Source organism: Chlamydotis macqueenii, chromosome 2, assembly GCF_036417535.1.
Source record: "Chlamydotis macqueenii isolate bChlMac1 chromosome 2, bChlMac1.mat, whole genome shotgun sequence".
In the NCBI taxonomy this organism is placed as follows: Eukaryota; Metazoa; Chordata; class Aves; order Otidiformes; family Otididae; genus Chlamydotis; species Chlamydotis macqueenii.
Window position 1 is genome coordinate 20,052,030 of NC_141557.1, and position 23,009 is coordinate 20,075,038.

Sequence of the window (23,009 nt, forward strand, 5' to 3'; positions counted from 1 at the left end):
AACTAAAAGCAACAGAAGTTAGCAGAGAATTCTGTTCTGTTGTCATTGCTACCTCTTTTGCACACAAGAAATTACTCAGGGTTCAAGGCAAAGAGCTCTGAAGTGGACTTCATACTCTTGTTGATAATCCTAATTAGCACAATTAACCCCTCTTTCTCACCTTTACATGACTGTCTGAACTATTTTCTATCTCTAAGTATTAAAAATAATCTCTTCAATTTTAGGGTGGATGCTCCCATGTTCTTACACTTTTCCCCCCAATATTACATGTTACATTTCCTTCTGGTTAAATAAAAAAAAAGTGAGTGGCCAGTTGTATTTTGAAAGCTGCTTTAAAATTCTTTATTCTGACAACCTCAGAAGTACAGTTAGCCTCATATACTCATTGCTTTGTCTCTTCTTTTTACAATAAAAATATGAAAGTCACCTTTGGAGAAAATATTTCCTTTTCCACTTTAGGGATGAGGAAATAGGGCATAGGAAATACGAAATGATCCAGCTGAGATAACACAGAATTCCGTAACAGAAGCAAGAGTTAAACCCAGGTTTTCTGAAAACCAGATGAGCGTACACTGATTCACAGCTCCTACGCTTCCCATAATACTCCCAGACATATGAATTGTAGATCTGGGTATGATATTGAAAAACATCAAGTCTCAAGTGGTATGCACCATGCACACAGATCTCATTCACACATTGTCCAAGATCCCCTTTTTATTCATATACTTTTACTGAATTTTGCTCCTTTATAAGAAACCACTGATAACATTAACAAGTAGTAGAGTCCTTGGGACAGGATGAAAGCGGACTGGTGCCTAGAAATAGTATGAAATAGGGCTGTTCACATGTCTGTTATCACATATGAACCCCCAGCAATCATGCAATATATAACATGGCTGTTTCAGTACTAGTAGGCATCAGCATCTGAGCTGCTAAAAAGAGAAGTGCAGAGATGTTTTGGTTAGGCTAGGTTACTGCTCCTGTTATATCTCATTCACAAATTTGAAGAGTAAGAAGTCAAAGGAAGCAGAAGCTATATCAGGAGAAGGAGGCTGAATGTGCTGAACTGACTCTACACAAGCCAACACTTATATGCTTACTGAAGTATGCCAACACAACAGGAGAGCACTCTGCACAAAGAAGACACACAGTTTTGAAATTACATATTCATACTGCTGTATTTGTGGAAAGTATGGATGAACTAGGGTTAAGAAAAAATTCTGCTGGAAAGGCTCAGTGAATTCTTCAGCTAGAGAGCAAAAGAAAGAAAGGAGATGAATCATCCTGTAAGTGCTTGTGTTCAAAGGAACTTAAAGTTCAGAAAGTTATTTGTTTCCCAAATTAGTATTCTACTTGCATCTCATTTTTTTTTTCTGTAAAAGTGAGTAAAATTCTCAAGTCAACATTCAGCAAGAACAGTTTGCAAAGTAGATTACCAAAGAGTTACAGAACAGTCAGAGCTCATCAATTTCTTCATTAGTTTTTCATATTAATATTCGTTGTGATAACTAGTGGGAAGCAAGTGGTTTCATTAATGCTCTATGATAATGCAGACATTGGAAGAGTAAACAGACCTGAATAGAAGGGGAACTAAAGGTGCACTAAAGGTGCAAAAAAGTAGTATTGATATTTAGGAAGAACACTGAGAAAATTTTGTTTATTTCCCTGAAATTGGGTATATCTCCTATGGGGCAATGTTACAGAGTCCCCATTGTTTAGGTGACTGGAAAGACTACAAAAATATACATAAAGAATCAGTAGACTATGTTGAGAAAATGAATGGTTTGCCTTAGCAGGTCTTAATCTCAGATTATCCAAATTTTATGAAGAGACATGCAGATTTCAGATTTGTCTAAATAAAAATTTCTAGCAACAGTAGGTAGGTGTATGTGTATAGCAATATGTAAAATTTAAAATACTATGCTAACAAAAGGATCATATATGACCCTTCCTTAAAAGGTAATATTTAGGAGGCTATGAGACAAATATGATTTCAGTGATGCTCAAGCTGTATTGAGGAGTGCAACCATAAGAGGTTAGCACTTCTGGAAAGCAGTTAAGACTATTGTAATCATTCTAGCTGTTTCTATACTAGTAAAATAAACATGCCTAGAAATGTTCCTTGGCACTGAAGACCGCTGGCACAGAATGGCGTACGCCTGAACAAGCAAACTCTATCAACCTTGAAAAGAAGGAAGCTGTACATAAACTGCCAACTGGTAATAATCCCTTGAACAGTCCAACTCCTGCACTGTGTCTGGGAACTGTACTGGACAGTGCTCCTGGGCATGGACTGAAATCATGTCAGGGAACATCATAACTATTTAATGGCACAGACAATCATTTTCCAATACCCAGGAAGCTTCTCAGGCTTTGTTTAATTTGCAAGTAATTCTATGTCAAAGAATATGTGGTATGGGAAGATGAACTACAGCTGTACAAGTGACTGTTTTGTATGACTGCTGATCTGACCATTAAACTGATCTGACTGGGACCACAATTCTGCATTATATTTCAGTGAAACAGAAAAAGTAAAGAAAAATAAAATTTGATATTAAAATTCTTGATTTATTCCATTAACAAATACTTGATTTATTTAATTTCTTATTTATTTCTTTCCCTTGTAATAAGAGCAGAGGAAATGAAGAGTAAGAGTCACAAAACTGGTGGAAGACAGATATCATATCATGCAGTGGATTGGGTGCTTATATGAAGGGAAGAAAACTAATGCTTCCACAAAAGTACATTAACATTTGTTCTATCAAGTGTCCTAGAGTCAGGTGTGATAACCTGGGCTGCCTCCACAGACATGTCCTGAATTTCTGTCCTGAACTTGGAAGTCTTCTGAAAAGCTTTGTTCTTGGTTTCTGTTCTTTCACTTTTTATAAGTTGACTAAGGAAAAAAAAAGGGGTAGTTGAGAAAATTATTATCTAGCCCAACAATAGGATACACTAGGGAGGTGGTATGTGGGTTCTGTAATACAGTCTTATGATACACAGCAACTCATTTCTCAGAATATAGCAGATTTCAACTGTCAAGGAAGGAGTCATCCTTAAATTAATCTTGGACATGAAAGGGAAGAAATCTGATAGTTTGTTCCTCATTAAATTAATGTTCTGCTAAGAGTGCCTATTGGACAAAATGCACCTACTGCAAAATCATTCTATTTGCTAATCCATTAAGGAAGCTCTTTCTGTAACTGAATGTATCTGACAAATTGTCCTGAAGTCATAAAGCCTGGGTTGGTCAAATTTGTGTATTTTCTAACACACCACTGTTTGAAAATAAAAAAAATGCCAAGTCATTCAGCTGTTGTAAGCAGTAAACTTGATTTATTTCATTGCATTGGAAGAGAAGGTAAGATAAACTGCAAAATATCAGTAGCACTGCTCTATGTGCATCAATGCATAAAAACATTACAAAATGAGGAACTGCAGATAACCATACTAACTTGTTTCAATACTATCCTACCATTTAGGACTACGAAAACTATTTAATTTCAGTGGAAGTACCTTGCTTATGTACTTGGCTCATAAAGTGGGAGAACTGCTGTTGTAGGGCCCAATTGCTTTCTTTAGAAACTAAGCACCTACTAACATTTTCTTTCTTTTTTCCCCTTGGCTTTCATATTAGAACTTTGAAGGGTTTTTCTCTCCAAAGATGGAACTTTTTATATCCTGCCATACTTTGCTTTTACAAGTACTGACCATGAACTATTTAAAAATTCACTATTTTCATTAGAGGAACAGGCCAGTCAACTTACTTCTAACTCTTCTAGCAGAACAGGAATAGTAGTTAGCATAAAATAATATAAAAAAAATCTATATAAGATCGTCAACAGAGAGAGAAGTGGATAAAAATATCAGTAGTTTAGCAAATAAAGTTAACTCTTCCAGACAAATTAGCATTAGTTAGGATAAGGAAAAATTAGCAAATTTCAGAGTTGGGTTAGGACTTTACACACACAAGAAACGGAAGAAACAGCCTGAGTGCCAAGAAGACAATGTAAGCAGGGTAATAATTATGCTGTAGACAAGATGATATGTTGATATCTGATTATTTTAGGCTAAGATCAAAATAAGAATCAAAAGAAGCATCAAAAGAAGCTGCATTAAAACAAGTGTTTTCAGCAGGTCAAGGGAGGTGATTCTGCCCCTCTACTCCGCTCTTGTGAGACCCCACCTCGAGTACTGTGTCCAGCTCTGGAGCCTCCAACATAAGAAAGACATAGACTTGTTGGAGCAAGTCCAGAGGAAGGCCATGAAGATGATCAGTGGCTGGAGAACCTCTCCTATGAGGACAGGCTGAAAGAGTTGGGGCTTTTCAGCCTGGAGAAGAGAAGGTTCCGGGGAGACCTTACAGTGGTCTTCCAGCACTTAAATGTGGCTTATAAGAAAGATGAGGACAAACTTTTTAGCACGGTCTGTTGCAATAGGACAAGGGGTAATGATTTTAATCTAAAAGAGGGTAGATTTAGACTAGATAGAAGAAATAAATTTTTTACAATGAAGGTGGTGGAACACTGGAACAGGTTGCCCAGAGAGGTGGTGGATGCCCCATCCCTGGAAACATTCAAGGCCAGGTTGGACAGGACTCTGAGCAACCCGATCTGCTTGGAGATGTCCCTGCTCCTGGCAGGGGGGTTGGACTAGATGGCCTTTAAAGGTCCTTTCCAACCTAAACTATTCTGATTCTACGAGAATATATTACAGTGAGAAAACCAAAGGAGAGTTTAGGATCCTGACTACATTCCTCTGTCTATGAACCAGTGCTCATACAGAGGAGGTTCCTGTCTGCAGATGTAAAAATCTTCTTGAAGTTCTGTCTCTGAATTCAGGTAAAGTAGGCAAAAATTTCTGTCTTACTTGGTAACTTCTCTCTCAATGTTTTTTAAGTAATCTTTACTCTTGTGTTTAAGCAACTATCTTATTTTTGTATTTGTTCCCATTTCTGTTCTGTATTCACCTAATTATCTTCCATTTATATTTCACATTACTGTACCATGCAAATTAACATCCTAACTGTTTAACATTATACGTTATTTACCTTGTGTAATGAATGAGCATGTTGTTAAGTATAAATATTTTAACTTGATATCAGGAAAGTCTGTTTTCTTTGAGATATGTTCCTTACACTCTTCTGATTATACAATTAAAGTCGAACTGTTACATTAGACCACTATTTGAGACATATATTTGGGAATCAGTCAGGCTATAATGTCTGGTACAGAAATTCAGTTCTGAGAAAGTTCATCATACAATGATGACCAGAGAACTGAGTCAAGTTTTTAAAAATGTTTAGGACACGTATAAATTGCATTCTGAAGCATCCATCTGTGGAACTCTTTCACAGGTAAGTGTCATCTTCACTAGTGAAACAGGGATGTGTTTGAATCCAAACTTTTTGGTAGTAGCTATCAATGTAAGAAATTAACAGAAAAAAATGAAGCAAAACAGAAATAAATCTGAGGTTGCTGTGTAACTGAATGTGGTGCAGTTCTGCCAGCAAATGACTGTGTAATCTGAGTAAATGCCTGTTTAACAGAGCAGGGTAACACCCACTATTACAGCTATAGCACTTGGGACAAACAACATGGAAGTAAGTCTAAACTCAACTCTGTTGGGATTTGAAGGATTTATGGCTGGCACATAAGTTGCAGTTCTAGATATAAATAGTTCATTAAAGACTGAATGGGGTTTTACTTTATTGCTCTAATACAATAAATGAAGAATAAATTGTTACTAGTGTGTAACAGAATTGCAAAATAAGTTTCTGCAGAAAACAGCTGTGTTACCTACCTATTTAGTTAGTGTTTAACCACTATAGTATCTTAGGTACATCTGTGAAACTAAACATGGAAGTTAAACACAGATTTTATGATCTTTCTTCCAAATTAACCAGTAAAAGTAAGTATTCTCCAAGGTATAAATAACAGATGAATGTCTAACTTTCCCTCCTGTAAACATGATTTAAGTGCGTAACTGTCCTCTGTATCTTTGATAACTACTTCCTGCATTTATAATAAAAAGTCTCAGGATTGTGATACATTTGATAGACCTACATGAGACAGACTTTGCATTAATGTCTTAAAACAATCCAGGCAGTGGTCCTTTTTGTATTGGCTGTGATATCTACGTCTTGGCCAAGCTGTGTTACAAAGTTGGATACAACGGAAACCTGTAGAGTGGATAAAGAACAGAGTTTCTAAGCCCCAGGAGACACAGCAAGATCTCTGGCAAGAGAATCAACAGCTAGTGAAACCAATCTCAAATTTGGAAAGGCAAATGATATGGTAAGAAACACAAATATACAATATGAGTAGTATGAGTGATGTGGCTTAAATAAATCACTCTGTTTATATCTAGATCAAGAAATCTAGAGCTTCAAAATGCTTCCCAGTCTTCAGGTCCAGGATTTCATAGAAAATATTCCAACACAAAGATTAGGATTTCAGAGTAATGAGAATTGTAGCAATCTTCTGCCCATTTTCTAGAAATAATTCAAAGTTTTGTAATCCAGCCTTGCATTTCTTAAAAGTCTGCCTCAGTTATGAGCATAACTGTTGTCCTTATGTTGTTCTGAGTTATTTAGGAAAAAAAGCAAGGCATACATATGTAAAAGTGTGACTAATGCTGCAGCTGTATGAAAATGGCTAGTTTACGTATGAAAGCAGGATTCAAATTCAATTGGGTAGATATCAAACCTATTAATGGTAGGATATGGATAGTTTTATTTTCTAGCTTGGGGCTGCTGAGAACATTAGGGAGCAGAAAGGATGGCACTGCAGAAGAATGTGCAGAGAAAGGAAACTTGAGGAATGAAGTTCACAAGACAAATTTGTGCGGTATTGCAGGAGAAAGCTCTGCCCTGAAAATGTATTCCACATAGGTCTCAGGTGGTGTGTGCCCATTTTAAAATATCAGCTTGTAACCAGGCAAAGGGATAATTCTACTCCAGAGAGTCCTACACCCTATCTAGTGAATTGGCTGGTCTTTCTCTGACATGTCCTAGGCTTCTGAGAGTGACTGCACCTTTGCTAGATTTCTGTTCAGGGACTGAACTTTTTTAGGTTTATTTGTATTAATCATAGGACAATCTGTGCTGAAGGGGAATTACAGAAATTCCACAATAATTCCATGGAATCCAGCTACTAACAAATTCCACAAACTTATCAAAAAATGTAGAAAGGCTATTTATCTGCTATTTATCCATGTATCAATCTCAGTGAAAAGTTAGTTCATCTGGCTGCAGGCTAACTTTCAATAAAAGCATGTTAAGAGCTCAGGATTGCCTATCTTCCATAACACTACTTTAAAATGTACTGTTATGCACATTTTACTGATATGTACATCTTTATTGTTATGTATTTTTAAATGTACCCTCAGGCTCACTGAAGCTTACACTGTCTACCAAACAGAATCGCCATCCCACTTGAGAAGATCTATTGCTATGATCTTGTGAGGCTTCTTTCATCAAACAGTACCATCAACTGGGCTCACTCTGGTTTCAGACAATGCTTTGTTCATTAAGCACTTCTGTGCCACTTTCTTTTCTTGCTTTACTCCCATCAGGCTTGTCATGCATACAAAATTCTCAATTATTGAATGCTAATTTCGTAACAGTTTCTTGCAGTTCCTGTGTTCAAATTAGCTTGTCAAATTAAGAGCGAACAGCTTGCAAAGGATTTCAAGAAGTTGGGTGTCGAGCAATTTTCTGCTCAATAAAGTATAGATCTAGTTATCGTATTGTTCTTATCAGTAATGTATCAGGGCTGACAAATTTACACATTCGTTCTTGATACATTTGTTGCACTTGATTAAAAATCCAATTGCTGTTTCAACACAACTTTTAAAACAGAAGAAAAATATGTTGCATTTGAATCAGAGCAAACTCTGACAAAGGGCTAGAATTTCTGCTTCCCACACTTCCGACATGATTGTTCCATAATTGGAGTGAAACAATATACAAGTTAGAAAAATAGTACTGACATTACTTTTCATTTATCACAGGGTATCTTTGACCTAATTCAACAATCTGCTTGTTAAGACTCAGGTGTTAGGACTCTGCCATGTTTTAACAGAAAATCTCTCCAGCATAAAGAACTGCTGTAGTGGAATACAAATTCTAGAGACGGGCAGAATCTGGGCACATTTCTTTCACTTTGCCTGAAGGAGGAGTATGATCAGCAAATTCATGAAGTTATACACATTGATAGAACGGAATATATTTTATAGAATGCACTGTATTTTAAACCTCTAGCTCTTCTAAAGCATTTAAAATGAGATTTTCCTTGTCAATTGTATATGAATCTATTACACTGATTGGATTATATATGCTCCCTCTGGTGGTTTATTTAATCCATACAAATGCCTCATTTTTTAAATTTTAGAATTCCATGGCTAAGATACTCTTGCCAATTTTGTAGTAACAGCACACTACTGTCAGTCAAATAGTGCTGGGATATAAACAGCCTGAATATAAATCAGCAAGTCTTCCTCCTATCTTTTAATTTGGAATAGAAATATGCAATATCCCTAAAGCAAAGAATAAGGAAAATTAAAATAGTTAAAATCAGGAAGTATGTAAAAGTGAACACTTGAATAAAAATTGAGCTCTACAAATAGTTGTTTATGAAAGTAGAGACAGGAGTAAAAATATTTCCAGCTCAGGAGGTAAAATCCCCTTCCTTGCACTGTACTAATTGTTTTGCTATCTTGCACTGCAATGCCCGAGCTTTTTACCTCACCCATCAAACCAACAGTAACTTCAGTTCTATGCCTTCATTGTAATTTCTTTGCATAAGAAGAACTTCCAGAGCTTTTGAGGAGTATATTTATAACATCTGAGTTAAAACCTTCTAGATTTCAAGTTTTTGGGGTTTTTTTTTTTTTCAAGAACTTCACATTATTGGTAAAATAATCTGAAGGCCTTAGACAAAAGCATGTCACAACAGGAGATGTTCACTGTATGTTCACTGCACAATTAAGCTAATGTATCTGCACTATTAGCTAATGAGTATTTTTGGTCCAGATCTTATTCATTACCTTTCCCTGCTCCACAATGGAATCCACAACTTTTGTTATGGCCATCAAACTTAAGTATCTAACGCTTAAGTATTAGCTATCAAATAAAAGATGAGAGAAATGTTGATGCCAAACAGTAAGCTGTGTGTGGAGAAAGACACCGTGTTTCTTATTTGGATTTAATGATTTTCTTTTGTAAATCAGGGGTTTTATGTAGTCAGATTGTATAATGCTTATTTTTGTGATTTTTTTTTTGTAATTCTTTATGTGTGGTGCTTTGCTCAGCCAGTAAGTATTTTAGATCCCATAAGACTTATTTATACTACAATATTCAATTCAATATAGTTTGTATGAAAATAGGTCTTGTCAGGTGAGACATACAGAACAACAACCAAATAAAAATCCTAATCTTTTTCCTCTTCCTGATATTCAAAATTTCCAGACATAAACTCAGATTTCAAAGTTAACTAAACATGTTTCCAATTTCTTTCTAAAAGAAGAATAAACAAGAAATTTAAAGCTTGTCCAGAAGTTCAGAAGACAAATAATAGGCAACCATTTTTTATCTCAGTTACCATAAGGGCACCACGGAAAACTGTCACTTCATATTTCAACTGTAAAATATTTTCTTAAGAACTACAAGTGCCTAAAGATTTTCCCTTCCCTTCTTTCCAGCTAATCGGCAAGGAATGCAAAACAACTTGTTTCTTTACTACCTGCTTAGATGGGAACAGTGATTATCATAATAAAAGATTAGAAGTATTGAGACTTAAATCCCACTATTGCTACTATTCCCAGAAACATTTCTTATTTTTCACTTTGCTCAGAACAGATTCCATAAAAAACAGCCTTAGCCTTTTGGTTTGCACCACTAGTGCTGTTGCTGGCATATGGGATTAAGCATTGAAGTGAAATGTATCACAAATGAGATTCTTTCATCTTTTTAGCTCATGATTGTTTTTAAGAGTACAAGCTTTGGGAGCTGTGCACGCACACATGGGCAGAATAACTCTGCCTACAGTGCATGGAGTGTCTTGGCTCATCACTGCACACAGAAAGTCCGACACAGTAATTTGTGCAGCACGTTCCAGTGCACTTTTCAAACTGGGGGTTTGCACTCCATGGGTCAATACCATAAACTGGTATGATTTCAAACCTGGTTATTCAATGCATAGTCTGGAAAATAGAGACTCTTAAGTTTAAAAGTGCATTTAAGCACTTAACATCAGCAAGATCTTTTTGTGAAGCAGGACTCCCAAAGCTGAATCTCTCTTTCCCCACAGACCTTGGAAAGCCCCTAGCAGAGCTGCCTGGACAGCAGTGGCAGAAGCTGACCCTGAGTCTCCAGGCAGACACTACCTGAGGGTCACGAAGCTGCTCTGAGCTGGAGCCACGCAAGGGGGTACAAGTTTCACTGCTCTGGCTTAAGCAACTGGTCATCTAATGGGCCACCCTTCAGAGGTGACTTGGGTTCAGGGGACTCATGTTCTCTTCTTGTCCTCACGAGATTCTCTGATCACTGTGAGACCCTTGTGTAAAGGGCAGTGTCATGCACAATGAGTAGAGGAGCTTCATAGGGCTCAAGGACTTCACTGCTGAGCCCTCTTTAAGACTCAGGCAGCTGTAGGTATTTCCACAGATGAAGTGTTTGAGCCGTAGAGACCTTTTCGGTCTTAGACACTTAAGTCCAGGGTTTGGTGAAAAGGTACTTTCAGTACTGCTCTTATGCATAGCTTGCCTTGAAAATGTGAGTGAGTCAGCCAGCAAAACACCATTGCGGATCTAGCCACCAGGCTTTTCTGTGCCCTTGGCATAAGGCAGCCAGATTTGAGGATTTAAAATTTGAATATAGGTACCAACAGTGACAGCTGAATAAAACTGTCATCTAAACTCTTCACAGCTCTTGCCCTTAGTCCTTCAGTACTCCAGTTCCCTCTCTCCAGTGTTGGGACAACAGTGCCACACTAAATCTGAGGGATGTTGCAAAGATTGGGAGATACTTTTATCCTGTGTTAATGAAGTGAAGCAAAAGACACATTCAAAACTTGAGCCTCCAGCATGCACAGATTGCAAGAGTGTGCTTTCTGTCTGCTTATTTCTGAATTCACTGAAATATCATTATCACTTCACTGCCAAAGATCTGAGACTTTGCTGAAGTTCATCAAAACAAAACCATCAATATATACAGAATCTGAACATAAATCTTTTCAAAACTTTGTATAAACTTTGTAAAAATTCCTTGATAATTTAAGCATCGCATTTCCATCTCATTTCAGTGCCAATTCTTTTAAAGTTAATAAGCATAACTTATTACTTGGGCAATAAACTTCAAATATTTCCAAAGGAACTCACTATTTCAGTAACGTGAGCAAGCTGTACAAGTTGAACCTACAACATAATGGCAAAGTTGCCTTAAAGCTTCCAAAAACTTTCCTAGAAAATGACATTTCTAACATGCAGGCTATAACAAGTGTCTAGAGTATATAAACATTTTCAGAAGCATGAAAAGATGATACAACAGATCTAACATTAATGAATTCTCCCAGTTTTTACATGCTGGGAAGTCAGAGAAAATGAAGAGCAAATAATCCAAGCTTCAGCCATAGGTGAGTACTATGAGACATGCTAAGTGTTTCTGGCATTTTGTAGACATAGATCCTTGTGTAGGAGAAAGCTATGATCGTCTTTTAGCTTATGTATTTATAGTTAGTCTCTTTTACTCATGGAATAGCTATAAAACATACAGCTAAAAAAAAATAAGCTCCTAGGAGGATCTTTCATCTGCTGAAGTCAGAAGAATATGATGTGCATTTATTTTAGTAACGATAAAACTGTATGATATACATCATATTGGATTTCAGAGTGGATAGTTTGATGAACCCTTATGAAAAGGGAAACTGTGATTTTAAGCTTGTAGAGTGTGACAAGAATAGAGGATTTTGCTCTGAGTCACCTACAAGAAGAACCTGCCTCTCTGAAGACTGCAGAGTTTGCAGAGCAGCTGGGCTGAAGTTAATAGGAAGGAAACAACCCACTGTTATAGAATAAAGTTATTTTAATTCCAACACAGATTGCCCACATGGGGGAGTACAGTTATTCCGCAATAGTTCTCCTGGTCAATTTTCCTTGTGCAGTTACAGGTTTTATATAAACTTTCTGTTTTTCCAACAACTGTACTTTGTTTTGTGAACGTTTCAATATATGGTTTAAATTTTATGAAAGAAAAAAAAAAAGTATACAAGATGCTGTTCTTGGTAGTAATGTTGCTCTGGCTAAATGGAGTCGTAACTTGTTGAGAAAAAAGGGTTGTAGAATTGGTATAGAGTTTTGTTTCCTGCTGGATACATGTCTGCTTATTACCTACATGAAAGTCTGTCTGCACTGGGAGATCTTACTTTAGAGTATCAAAGTGCTCCTGTGGCTCCACAGGAGGAACATCACTGTCTGTTACACCCATATCAACCCTCATTGCTCCCTAACAGTCTCCTCATTAGGAAACAGGCATTTCCCCCCCTGCAGAAATCAGAGCACTAGATTAGCTGGTACACACTGGAAACCTGTCACTATCAAGTTCAAAGCTGCCTTCAGGCTTTTGCACCAAAGGCTAATTGCCTTCCCCACCTTGGGCTTTGCCTACAGCCAAGAGAGATAGTTTTGGTTTCTCATCTCCAGGACCCGTGTGTTCAGTCAGCTTTGCAACCCAGAAGCACTACTCAGGCATTACTCCTAAGCATCTGCTTTTGTTTATTTCAAAAACCCCTATGAGCACTCATTTGAAAGTGGACTGTAAATATTAATTTTTTTTTGTACTCTAGGCACTTCTGAAATGTCTAAGTTAATACTTCATGTAATGCTTTGCCCTTGTTTTTCCAAGCAGATTTTATTCTGCTGCAGCAAAGCAATGTATATCACAACAGAAGATAAAAGTCTAGGTTGATTTACAAGGTTGGTGACTGAAAAGCAGTGACACACAGGAAAAGCTGGAGCACTGAGATGAAAGAACTCAGTTTTCCATCCTTTATGATTTTTAACCATGACAGTCAGGTTTTCTTGTTGAGCATGTGTTTCTTTATCACACGCAAAAAGAACATTTTAACACAGAGAATTTTTGAGGGAAGCAAACCCACAAATTGGTACTCAGGTACCGAGTACTGTCTTGTGATCTAGACATCTCCACTGAGAATAGAATAAGGTTTTTTTTTTTTTTTTAAAAAAAAATCTCCCTAAAATGAATAAATATGCTGAGGAATAGAAAGGTAAAAGAAGAGAGGCACTGGACTAGAAGGCAGAAGAGAGTATCCAGAACTAGTAGGGAGCAGAAAATTGTCAAAGCTGAGACAGGAATGAGTCCTGATCACAATGGTCCTGCAGTGTAACGTACCCTAAATAAAAAAACGCTCAGTCTTCACATGTTGGAAAGCAAGTTGCCTTTATCACAAAATATGTATCCACTTATTATTTCAGATCTATTTCTCTGTAGAACTGAATTAGTTGAAGCAAGCTGCTCATTTCAGAAGCTGGAGGAGAGTGGCCAAGAAAGGGGCCTGAAGCGGACATAATCACTAAAGCCATGTTTCCAGAGAAAATATCAATTTAAAAAATAAAGTGTAAAATCTCATATAAAATTAAGTTGTTCAGAGGACTGGACCACAGCCTCAGATGTTTTAAAGACCCAGCTGAAGAAAGCAATGAACAAACTCATCTGATTTCACAGCTGGCCCTGCTTTGAGAAAGAAGTTAGACTAGGTGACTTCTAGCGTTCCTTCCATTCTGAACTATTTTATGATTCTATACACAATTCTCTATTTGCTTAAACCTGTCTGAATATCACTCATCTTTACTGATGTAAATCGGATGGTTTTACACTACTGTTTTACACTACTGAAATTCCCACATGGAGACATAGCCTTAGTTTGCTTTTCTGAAGACATCCTTTTTTTAAGGAATCAACTCCAGTTCCTGCTTTTGCTGCTAGTCAAACAACATCCAAGCATAGCCTGCATGAAATGACAGTCTCGCTATTGTCAGTAATGTACTAATTAACTGCAATAAAACTGTGCAGTTTATCTGCTGCAGCTTGTCAAAGGCACAACTGTGCTGCAGCACGGAGCCAGCTGTTTCCGGTAAACAGTGCAGGACTGCCTCACAGTAGGATCATCTTTGATTGCAGTGTGATCTTCAGAGGCAAAATGAAAAGTAAGATTTTTTCATGCAAACTTTAATTGAATAGAAATAGGTGTGTTGAGACTGTATATTTTTCAGCAGTAAATTACACCTTGCCTGTTGTGTAGGGGCAGCCACAAATTCACCTAAATACGTGGAAGGGAACACAGTCTAACTACATGCCTGGTGTTGCTGCCTGCTAAAGGTGAAGGATAAAACCCTTTTAGTTCTCCACAGTGAATTTGTGCCTCAGTGATCAAAACAGATTTTCCAGCAGCTCCAGAATTCAGGAAAATCAGTTCTTCAGAAACTACAGAGAAAACAAAGGATCTGAAGGTCTGCCTGTCCTTCATAAGAGGTCTGAATTTACCATCTCTTCAAATCTTACCTACTAGAATTGAGTTTATCCAAAAAGAAAAAGAACACTGTCCACAAAGCATCAGACCTTGCTCAAACCAAAGCCAAGAGATTTTCAATGCTACAACATTTATTAATGGAAGTAGAATCAAGCAATGCTGGAAAGCAACAAATTGGCTAAAGGAAGCAAGATTTCCTCATGCTTGCTTAGAACAGTTTTCTACAAGTATCCTTACTCTTGAAGTTGTTTGATATGTTTTCTGTGAAATTATTTCATTTAGCTCTAATTCCACTCAAGCGTTTTTTGCAAGACAAACTGACAACAGAGTGACTACTCAAATGACTTACTAAGGGAGTAGAAGCTTAAGAAAACAATAAAAGTGACCTGAGGTTCCTAATTCTGTACCATGTTCATCAGCTATTTATCAGTTCTTCAGCATGGTATTAAATTATTACACTGTTTTAGACTACTACTAGCATCCTTTCATTATGCATCCATTTTATACATGATGTTTCTAAATCCAATCACTAGGGCTGAAAAACACAACAATAATAAATATCCACTATAATACTGCATTTTGTGTTAGAGAACTGGTGTTAAAGAAATTCTTGCTACATAGGTAAATGAAAGTCACTAACTGAAAAATTGAAAAACTTTTTGGAAAAGCTATAGCTGCAGAGTTTCCATTTTGCTGTCTGTGCTCCAGCTGCTCCACAGAGTGTAAATTGCTCCTGCTGCTGACTTGACTGTCCTTGTCAATGTGGCAGTGAGAGGCTGAGGAGACCCAACACACCCACCAAGTATAATGAGAGGTTAAAAGACAAAAGACTCTGAGTCTTTGGATGTGTTTCTCTACCTACTGTTATGAGAACGAGTATGTCTTTATACTTACATTACCACCCCATATCTCTATGTGGTTAAATTATTTTTTATGAAGCCAGGGATACAGGCAGAAAAAATGAATTTTATTATGATTTCTACTTCTTGTTCTCTTTCAAAAGGATTTTAGAGTAGAGTTAAGCATATAGGAACAAAAGCTTAAGTTCCAAAAGAACTGTTTTGACCATTCTTGCCTTATTTCTTTGCTGGGGTGAAATGAGACAATGATGTGTTTCTAGTGATCGCAACTGAGGTGTACGTTTATGTGAATGCATGTATATAAGACCTAAATATAACAATCCTCTGGGCTGAACAACCTATAGGAAACGTTTTTGGATATCCCTTGAGCACAGTTGCATATCCACACAAAAAAGAAAAATCCTTTTCTTTACCTTTGGAGTTTACTGCACCAGCTGCAGTTGAAACCAATCTGAGCAGTGACACAGGGACCACAGCTGGTAAACTGGAGACAAGCTGGGACATAGACAAACAAAAATTATTACATTAGTCTCACAAAAAATTCTCATTAAAAAAAAAACACAAAAGAAGGATAGATCATCTGATAATATATACTTAGGGACTCAACAGGTTCACACGTCCAAAATAAGACACTAAATCCAGCCTATTACAATGCATTGCACAGCTGTATGGACAGAGGTACCTTTTATCTGTAGGATTCCATTTGTAAATGTAATCCACTTTGACAGCTGTTCATTCAGCTTCATTGCTAAATTTTATCTTTTTGCTTAATATTAAGTATTTCCTTAAATCTCTTTCTTCCCTAGCTCCAGTGTTCCTTGGGTGTTGCTAATATTCAGACATAGGTATACAGTAAGACTGATAGGAAAGTATGCAAGAACTATAATTGGATTAGGAAAAAGAGAAACAGCTGTTTCTGGTTTTGCCCCCCCCCCCCCCAGTACAGCTGGCACTTTAAACACAGAGATTTCTAAACGACATAATTTTACCTTAGACAAAAGAGGCAGATGAACTGCAAAAAGTGGTTGGGGATATTCCTTTGCAATGTGATGCACAATACACAGACGAATTTGTGTTTGCGTGGAAGCATGAAAACATCTTTGTTTTTCTTGAGGAAACAAATTTAAAGGCAAGATAATCATTCTTCTGAAAAAAATGATTTGGCACAAATTTCATTCAAAACCTACTGGGAGCTATATGCCTATAAACTAACTTGAGATACATAAGGATGCACTGCATAATGCATCATCCATCTGGGAACAAATCTGAGAGAGGATAAATTAATCTGTCCATGATTCCAAGCCCACAGATAAAACAAAATATTTTAAATTGTATGTGTGTTGCTGGGAGGGGGAGGGGAGTCCTTCCCAGATGTGGCTCCTGCCCATGTTATGCTTTACTTACTTGGAAGAGGTATCATTTCAACAGCTGAGAGATTGGTAATCTTTGACATCTGCAGCTCCACCCTGTGGTACTCATAAATTGTTCTTCTACGGACATCTACCAGGAAAGGAAAATAAAAATATTTTTACACTTTAATATTTTGCAGTCTGTAGATTGTGAAAAATAGTAGATGCAATGATTGCTCATGGTTCCTTAGGTGCACACATGATGCCAGTTTTCCTCAAGAATATATCATTTTTAGACACCATGAAGGAACATGTAAAAGGTATAGACAGATAATTTTTTAGTTGAGAAACCATCAGAGCTCACAGAATAGGTACCTATTCCCAGTAGGGATTATGAAAACACTGGGTGTGCTCTCAAGCATCTTAGACATTCATTTAGGCAGAAATTCTAGAGAGTATACTGTCAGACATTTTAGGGTATATTTCAGATGCTTGCTTTCCTAAGACATTTCTCAGTTTACAGACTTGAGAGAAATGCTTTACATGCTCACTTTGTCAGTTGTTGTCAAGATGTGCAAACAAAACTGATTTCACTGCTTAATCAAATTTGTTACCTACAAGCTACCTCACATCTAAACGCACTAGAACATTTTTTTCATATTATAACACTAAAAAGGACAAGTCTTTCTAAACAGCCAATATTATGCATAATCTTTACACAAGCTGACTGCACTTAAGTTTCTCAAAGCAGAAATTCAATACAGTCAATGCACTGTTGTTATGGGCTTTGAATACACAGGCGACTGAAAGACTCAAGCACAAGGTAAGTGTGAAAAAATCACATAAGTGTTAGTTTCCAGATCAATATCCTATCACATATTCTGAATATTTCACATTTTAAGTGCACAGCTGCAATGCAGAATGGCAAGCTTGTACATTTGCAAATTAAAAGTACAGCCTATACCACCAATCTGACACAATAATGATGATTTCCTGGTGCGCTGGATTTAAATTTATGTCCTTTCTGAAAGCCTGCTAAACTAATTGAAATCAATGGTAAATACAATCACTGACACTGTGGAGTCTTGCCAGAGAGCAACAAAGGGTTACATGCAAAGGATTAACAGGTTAATCTGGTCAATGACTGGTCTAAGTTTATGTGCAACAGAAGAAAAGAAATTGCAGACAGCCACAGACTCAATCTTAGGCAGTCTTCTGTGTTGCCAGCCCTGTATGGATTAGGGCACACCTTGTTGCTTGCTATAAAGGCTGCATTTCTGCAGCTTGAAGTAGACTCACGTGGGCTCCCCAGCTGTTAAGCAATCACATAGTTCACCAAATCTGAAGTGTTTTTCACAATCTCTTGTTAGGAGGGATGTTGTAGGCAATTTTCAGACAGAAAATGGAACCTCAACCAAAATCAATCAAGAAATGAATACTAATTTTTAAGGGAAGAGAGAAAGTGCATTAAGGTGTCCTGTGGCTGAGATGCCTCTTGGCTCAAGTGGATGAGGCTTTCTAAGAAAAGAGGCATGGCCAACCTCTAAAAGTGCAAGTGTGGGAATCTCCTTCAGATCACACAGAAAACAACCATCAAGCTCTTGGTGTCAGCTGGAACAAACAGGGGAATCTCTGAGGAGGGAGGGGAAACAGAAGCAGAGCTGGGGTGGGATAACTCTCCTGCATCCTGGGGTCACTGCAGGCAAAGCAGCCTCTCTGCCCTCTCTCACTGCATAAGCTCTCAGGCACAGGGAAGCAGTGTCTGGCTTTCAGACAATAATATTTCTATTTAGCTCCAAATCAGCACCTTTGCCAAGCAGCTGCCATTTACTTGAAGCTGACTTTGCTATGGCTTCACCCCTCCTGACAGAGGATTTATCTTTCAGTATAAAATGCACCTACCATTGAGCTAGTTTTATGTTTTGCCTACAAAGTCATTCTGACTACTTAGAAGACAGACATGGGGATGTGTCAAACATTTACCCCAATAAATGCCTTAGCCATGTCTTTCAAACCCACTGGACAGAAAAGGTTTTCAAGACAAAGCTAATCTTGTGCTGGGGTGGGGAAAGTCTCTTGCCAGCAGTGAGAGGTTCATGCTTCCAGGATGGTAAGTCCCATAAAAGCACCTGCCAAATCAGAGTGATTGCGAAATGTGTTTGAAATGAACTCCTGCCAATGCTGAAGGCTGTAATTTGTTTCCACAGAAATCTTTGTCCTTCTATCCAAAAAAAAAAATGCAAATGAATACATAAATTAAAATGGTAGGTGCTGGCATTTTAATTGAACTCCATTTCATCTCACCAGTAGTGCTACAGACTGGCATGCTATAACCCTGTTCACTCTGAACCTTTCCTAACAGACTCCTCACAAGGCTCACAAGAAATAAGAAGCTTCTGGTTTTCCACAAATCCAGTAAAAAACAGTGACTCAGGTCACAGGCACTTTTGTCTCACCCAGTGCATAAAATTTCTAAAACCCACTGATTTTAAGATAATTAAGTTTATAAAAAAAATTTCTAATCACACATATTTCAGCATGACTGTTGATCCCATTAAATCCCACTGCCTCATACACTGAGATTTGATCTTTCCCTTCTTTAGGAAGACGACTGTGCCAAACAGTGAGTTTGCATACAAGGGATCTATCTACAGTAAGAAACTTAAGTACAGAGAGGTATTTGTATAGTCACCTTCTTTGCACATACTTGCAGGTAGGTAGGTTGGAAACACAAGTGTTCATATTTATCTGCCTGGCCAGGGTGTAAAAAAATGCAGATGTAGAGTCTTTTGAAAGTCTGACTTGAAACACGCCATGCTTCGCTCCTCAAAATGCACTTTTTCCTCCCTGTTTAGAATTCTGAACCTGTACGCCCATAACAAAACAGGGTAGAAAAGCTAAATTCAACAGGATAAACAGAAAAATGAATATTCTCCCCTGACACTTTTCCCCTCAACCTCTCCACGCACACTCCTGCTTCAACACAAGACACGCACTGCCTTTCACTCAGGTGGAAATTGTTCTTTGCCTTATGCTGCCTATTTAGCTCTTTCACAAACAAGTACAAGTGCAGCATCACAAAGAAGGAAAAGAGCTAATGTATTTCAGTATGTACCTTAAACTTGACAAGGACTACTGAAATCATTGGATGTAGTAATAGACAAAAATTTAAGCATTATGTGCAGGTATTTTTCTGAAAAGAGGTATTACATCAGGTCTAACAGGGAAGGGAGGAAAGAAAAAGGACTTTTTGCATGCATATACACTTTTGAAGTACCATTTCTGGTTCTGAATTTCAGAAAATATGTAAATATTCTTGTCATGAAAATATCTTACTTTTATGTAGGTCCTTCAGAGTACCTCAAACATCCTTTTAAAGTGAATGATATAACTTATAATTTTTTTTTTTCAATAACAGAGTCTATTTTTTTTTTGCAATTTGGTTTAATTTACAGCATGGTCCAAATTGTTCTTTGGTTTGCTTCTGTTGCATGTACATGTGCTATCTTTGAATCCAAGGCCAAAGGTACAGTCCTAGCAGAAAAAGCTGAAGAAAATACCAGCTACTTGAGGTAAGTTCACTCCTCAGTGACCTAGAGAGATAATGTGGGGGGTCACAAGGCCCACTGAATGAATCCCTTCAAGGGATTTGAAGGGATCAAGCAATGGGTCGGTAAATTACAGATGTGCAAGATTCTAGTGCAACAAAACATTTCTATGGATTTTTATCACAGTAGTTCAAAACTAAATAATGGCATATAAATATTCTATGAAACAGAACTGCCAGAACTAACTAAATGTACTAAATAGAGAGAGTGCTCTGGAGACAGAGCAGTGCCAGAAGAGCACCAACGACTTCCTAACATACCTGAAGGGTCAGTAGCTAGCAATAAACCATTCTAAATACGTGTCCAACAGACGCACAATCTCTGGTACTTTTCCATCACATAATCACTTTTCCTCATACAGCATTCCTCAGCTAAAACCTGCAATCCAGTGAAATGTAAAAATATTGGAGGTCAGTTAGATTTTTTAAATTATATGTTCACACAAATAAAAATCTTTGTCAGTGAAAGATTTCTAGGGAATTGAGATGGGCTATATACCCAGCAAAAACTGCTCAACAAGGCCATATGTATTCATACAGCTGCACTTTCATTTTTAAGCTTAGCTGACAGAGAAAACACAAATAGTAAGAGGGTGCATTTGATTACACAGAAGTCAATTTGAAGCAAATAATTTATGAAACATATCCAGCTTACACCGCAAGCAATTTGTGAGAAATGTAAGGGATACAGAAGGGTGGGGCACAGCTGCTGTACTGTACAGCCACTGGCTTTGCTTGATAGGGACTTTGTTTAGCACCACTGGCTGAACAAAATCTTCAAGTGAATATACGTTTTGCCAACCTGGTATGTCTGTTTGCCAACACTACAAAAGGTAAGGGAACCAGAATGTTAAAGCAATCTTTGTTCTTTGTTTTTAACAGCTTCCTACTGCTAAACTTATCAACATTAATTACTTCTTGAGGTACTGACACTAGAACCAAACATGCCTGTAATCAAACCACCACCACCATTGCTCTTGGTCATGGATTACTACACACATGTCTGAATCTAGATCAAAACTCAGATTCCCTAATTGTATTAATTTTATCACTCTCATAAAAGTTACAAAAAAAATAATTTAAAACCTGGAAGCTGCACCTCAAAGATGCATAATCTGCGAATAAGCCAACCAGGGAAGCAGGCTCTGAAAATACCTGCTTTATGAATAATGTAGAAAAACTGTTCTGCACCAATGCTCTGTTCCTACCACACATCACTTACTCTGAAACTCTTCATGTTCTTTCAGATTTAGCCCAATTCCTGATACCACATGAGTTGTTCTTAGTACAGGATCTAGGTTTGAAAAATATGCTTTCTCCCCTTAAGCCACCATGCACTGAACTGCCTAATTCTGAAACTGATCAATGGTCAGTTAAGGCTTTGGTTAAAATAAGAACACTGAAAACTTTGATCATCTCATACCAGTCCCTGAAGTGCTGTTATGCCACCAAATATTGGCAGCATGTCCATCTCTTTCCTGTGCTGCTCCTGAATCAGACACGTGGCATCAAGGAACTCAGCTGCCTGGCCAAACTCTTTTGGGCCAGCAGACGAACACACAGGGCTGGAGGAGCTGGCACTCTGTGGAGTTACATTAGTGGAGAGCAAGAATAAATACTGTGAATTTATAGCTATAACTTTGGGCCTCACTTTGTACAGAAGTAAATGAAATTACCACTAAGGCAGCAGCAGATTAGACTTTGTGATTTCCCAGATGGTGCTTCACCTTTATACAATAAATTAAAAAAAAAACAAACTACTAGTCTTCCTTTACCCTTTAGGAAGGTAATCCTAAGGTTCTTTCAGGGGCCTTACTGCTGTAAACAAACTGGCGAGAAATCTTCAGCAAATGGTTATAACACGCAGACTTGTCACTTAATTATATGCTTGAGTTACACTACATATTGAGTGGCACTAATTGCATCGAAACTGAAGCATTACTAACACATAACTTAGCTACAATTTTGATTGTGTAAACAGTGTTGTTGAGTAATTTCAGTGCCATTAAATGTTGGGTTGTCAAAGCACGTATTTCCTAAAAGAGCTGTACCTAATACAGCAGAGGCCAAGTATGTCTCATCTTGGAGAAAAACCTAGCCATTATCTGTAAGTGCAAGATGAGTAACTCAACTGTGCAGACCCCCTGAATCTGACACTCTCTCATTTTACAAGTGTATTTCATGCTCCTGTGGAAAATAAAGTATAATCTGGGCAAGCTCACTGGTGAGCTTTTTCATTGCTAAAATAAAATAGTGGGTTGCAGGAAATGCTTTTAAATTTCTTCTTCATGCACAACAAAAAGCAAATTGACAGACAAAAGGGAGAGAGCACGGAAACAAAGGAGCGAAATGTAGTAACCTTGAAGAAAAGGAAAGATGTAGGGAAAGAAAGATGGTCATGAAATGGAGAATGATCTTGGGAGTTTGCAGAAGAGGGAGCAAAGGACACCACACGTGACTGAAAGAAGGACCAAGAACAGAATGCCAAGGATGGCTGAGAAAAAACAAGAAATAAGAGGGAAAAGGGGAGAGAAGGTGGTTGCAATGGGACAGGGACAAGGTTCCTGATGCAGTGAAGATGCTCAAGAAATGGGAGGATAGAAGACTTGCTGGAGTGTCGTAGTTTAGCCTCAGTTGCGGCCAGACTGCG

The 23,009-nt window shown here is 37.7% G+C and overlaps 1 protein-coding gene across 1 annotated transcript in view; it reads right to left on the reverse strand.

Moving 5' to 3' along the window:
• Positions 1 to 23,009, reverse strand: part of PLXDC2 (plexin domain containing 2) — a 278,317-nt gene that overhangs the window by 37,007 nt on the left and 218,301 nt on the right. Inside the window, exons 8-9 of the mRNA XM_086742185.1 lie at positions 16,808 to 16,903; positions 15,817 to 15,898 (exon numbers count right to left, since the gene is read on the reverse strand). Of these exons, the coding sequence (XP_086598311.1) occupies positions 15,817 to 15,898; positions 16,808 to 16,903 (178 nt within the window). The remainder of the gene's footprint in view (positions 1 to 15,816; positions 15,899 to 16,807; positions 16,904 to 23,009) is intronic.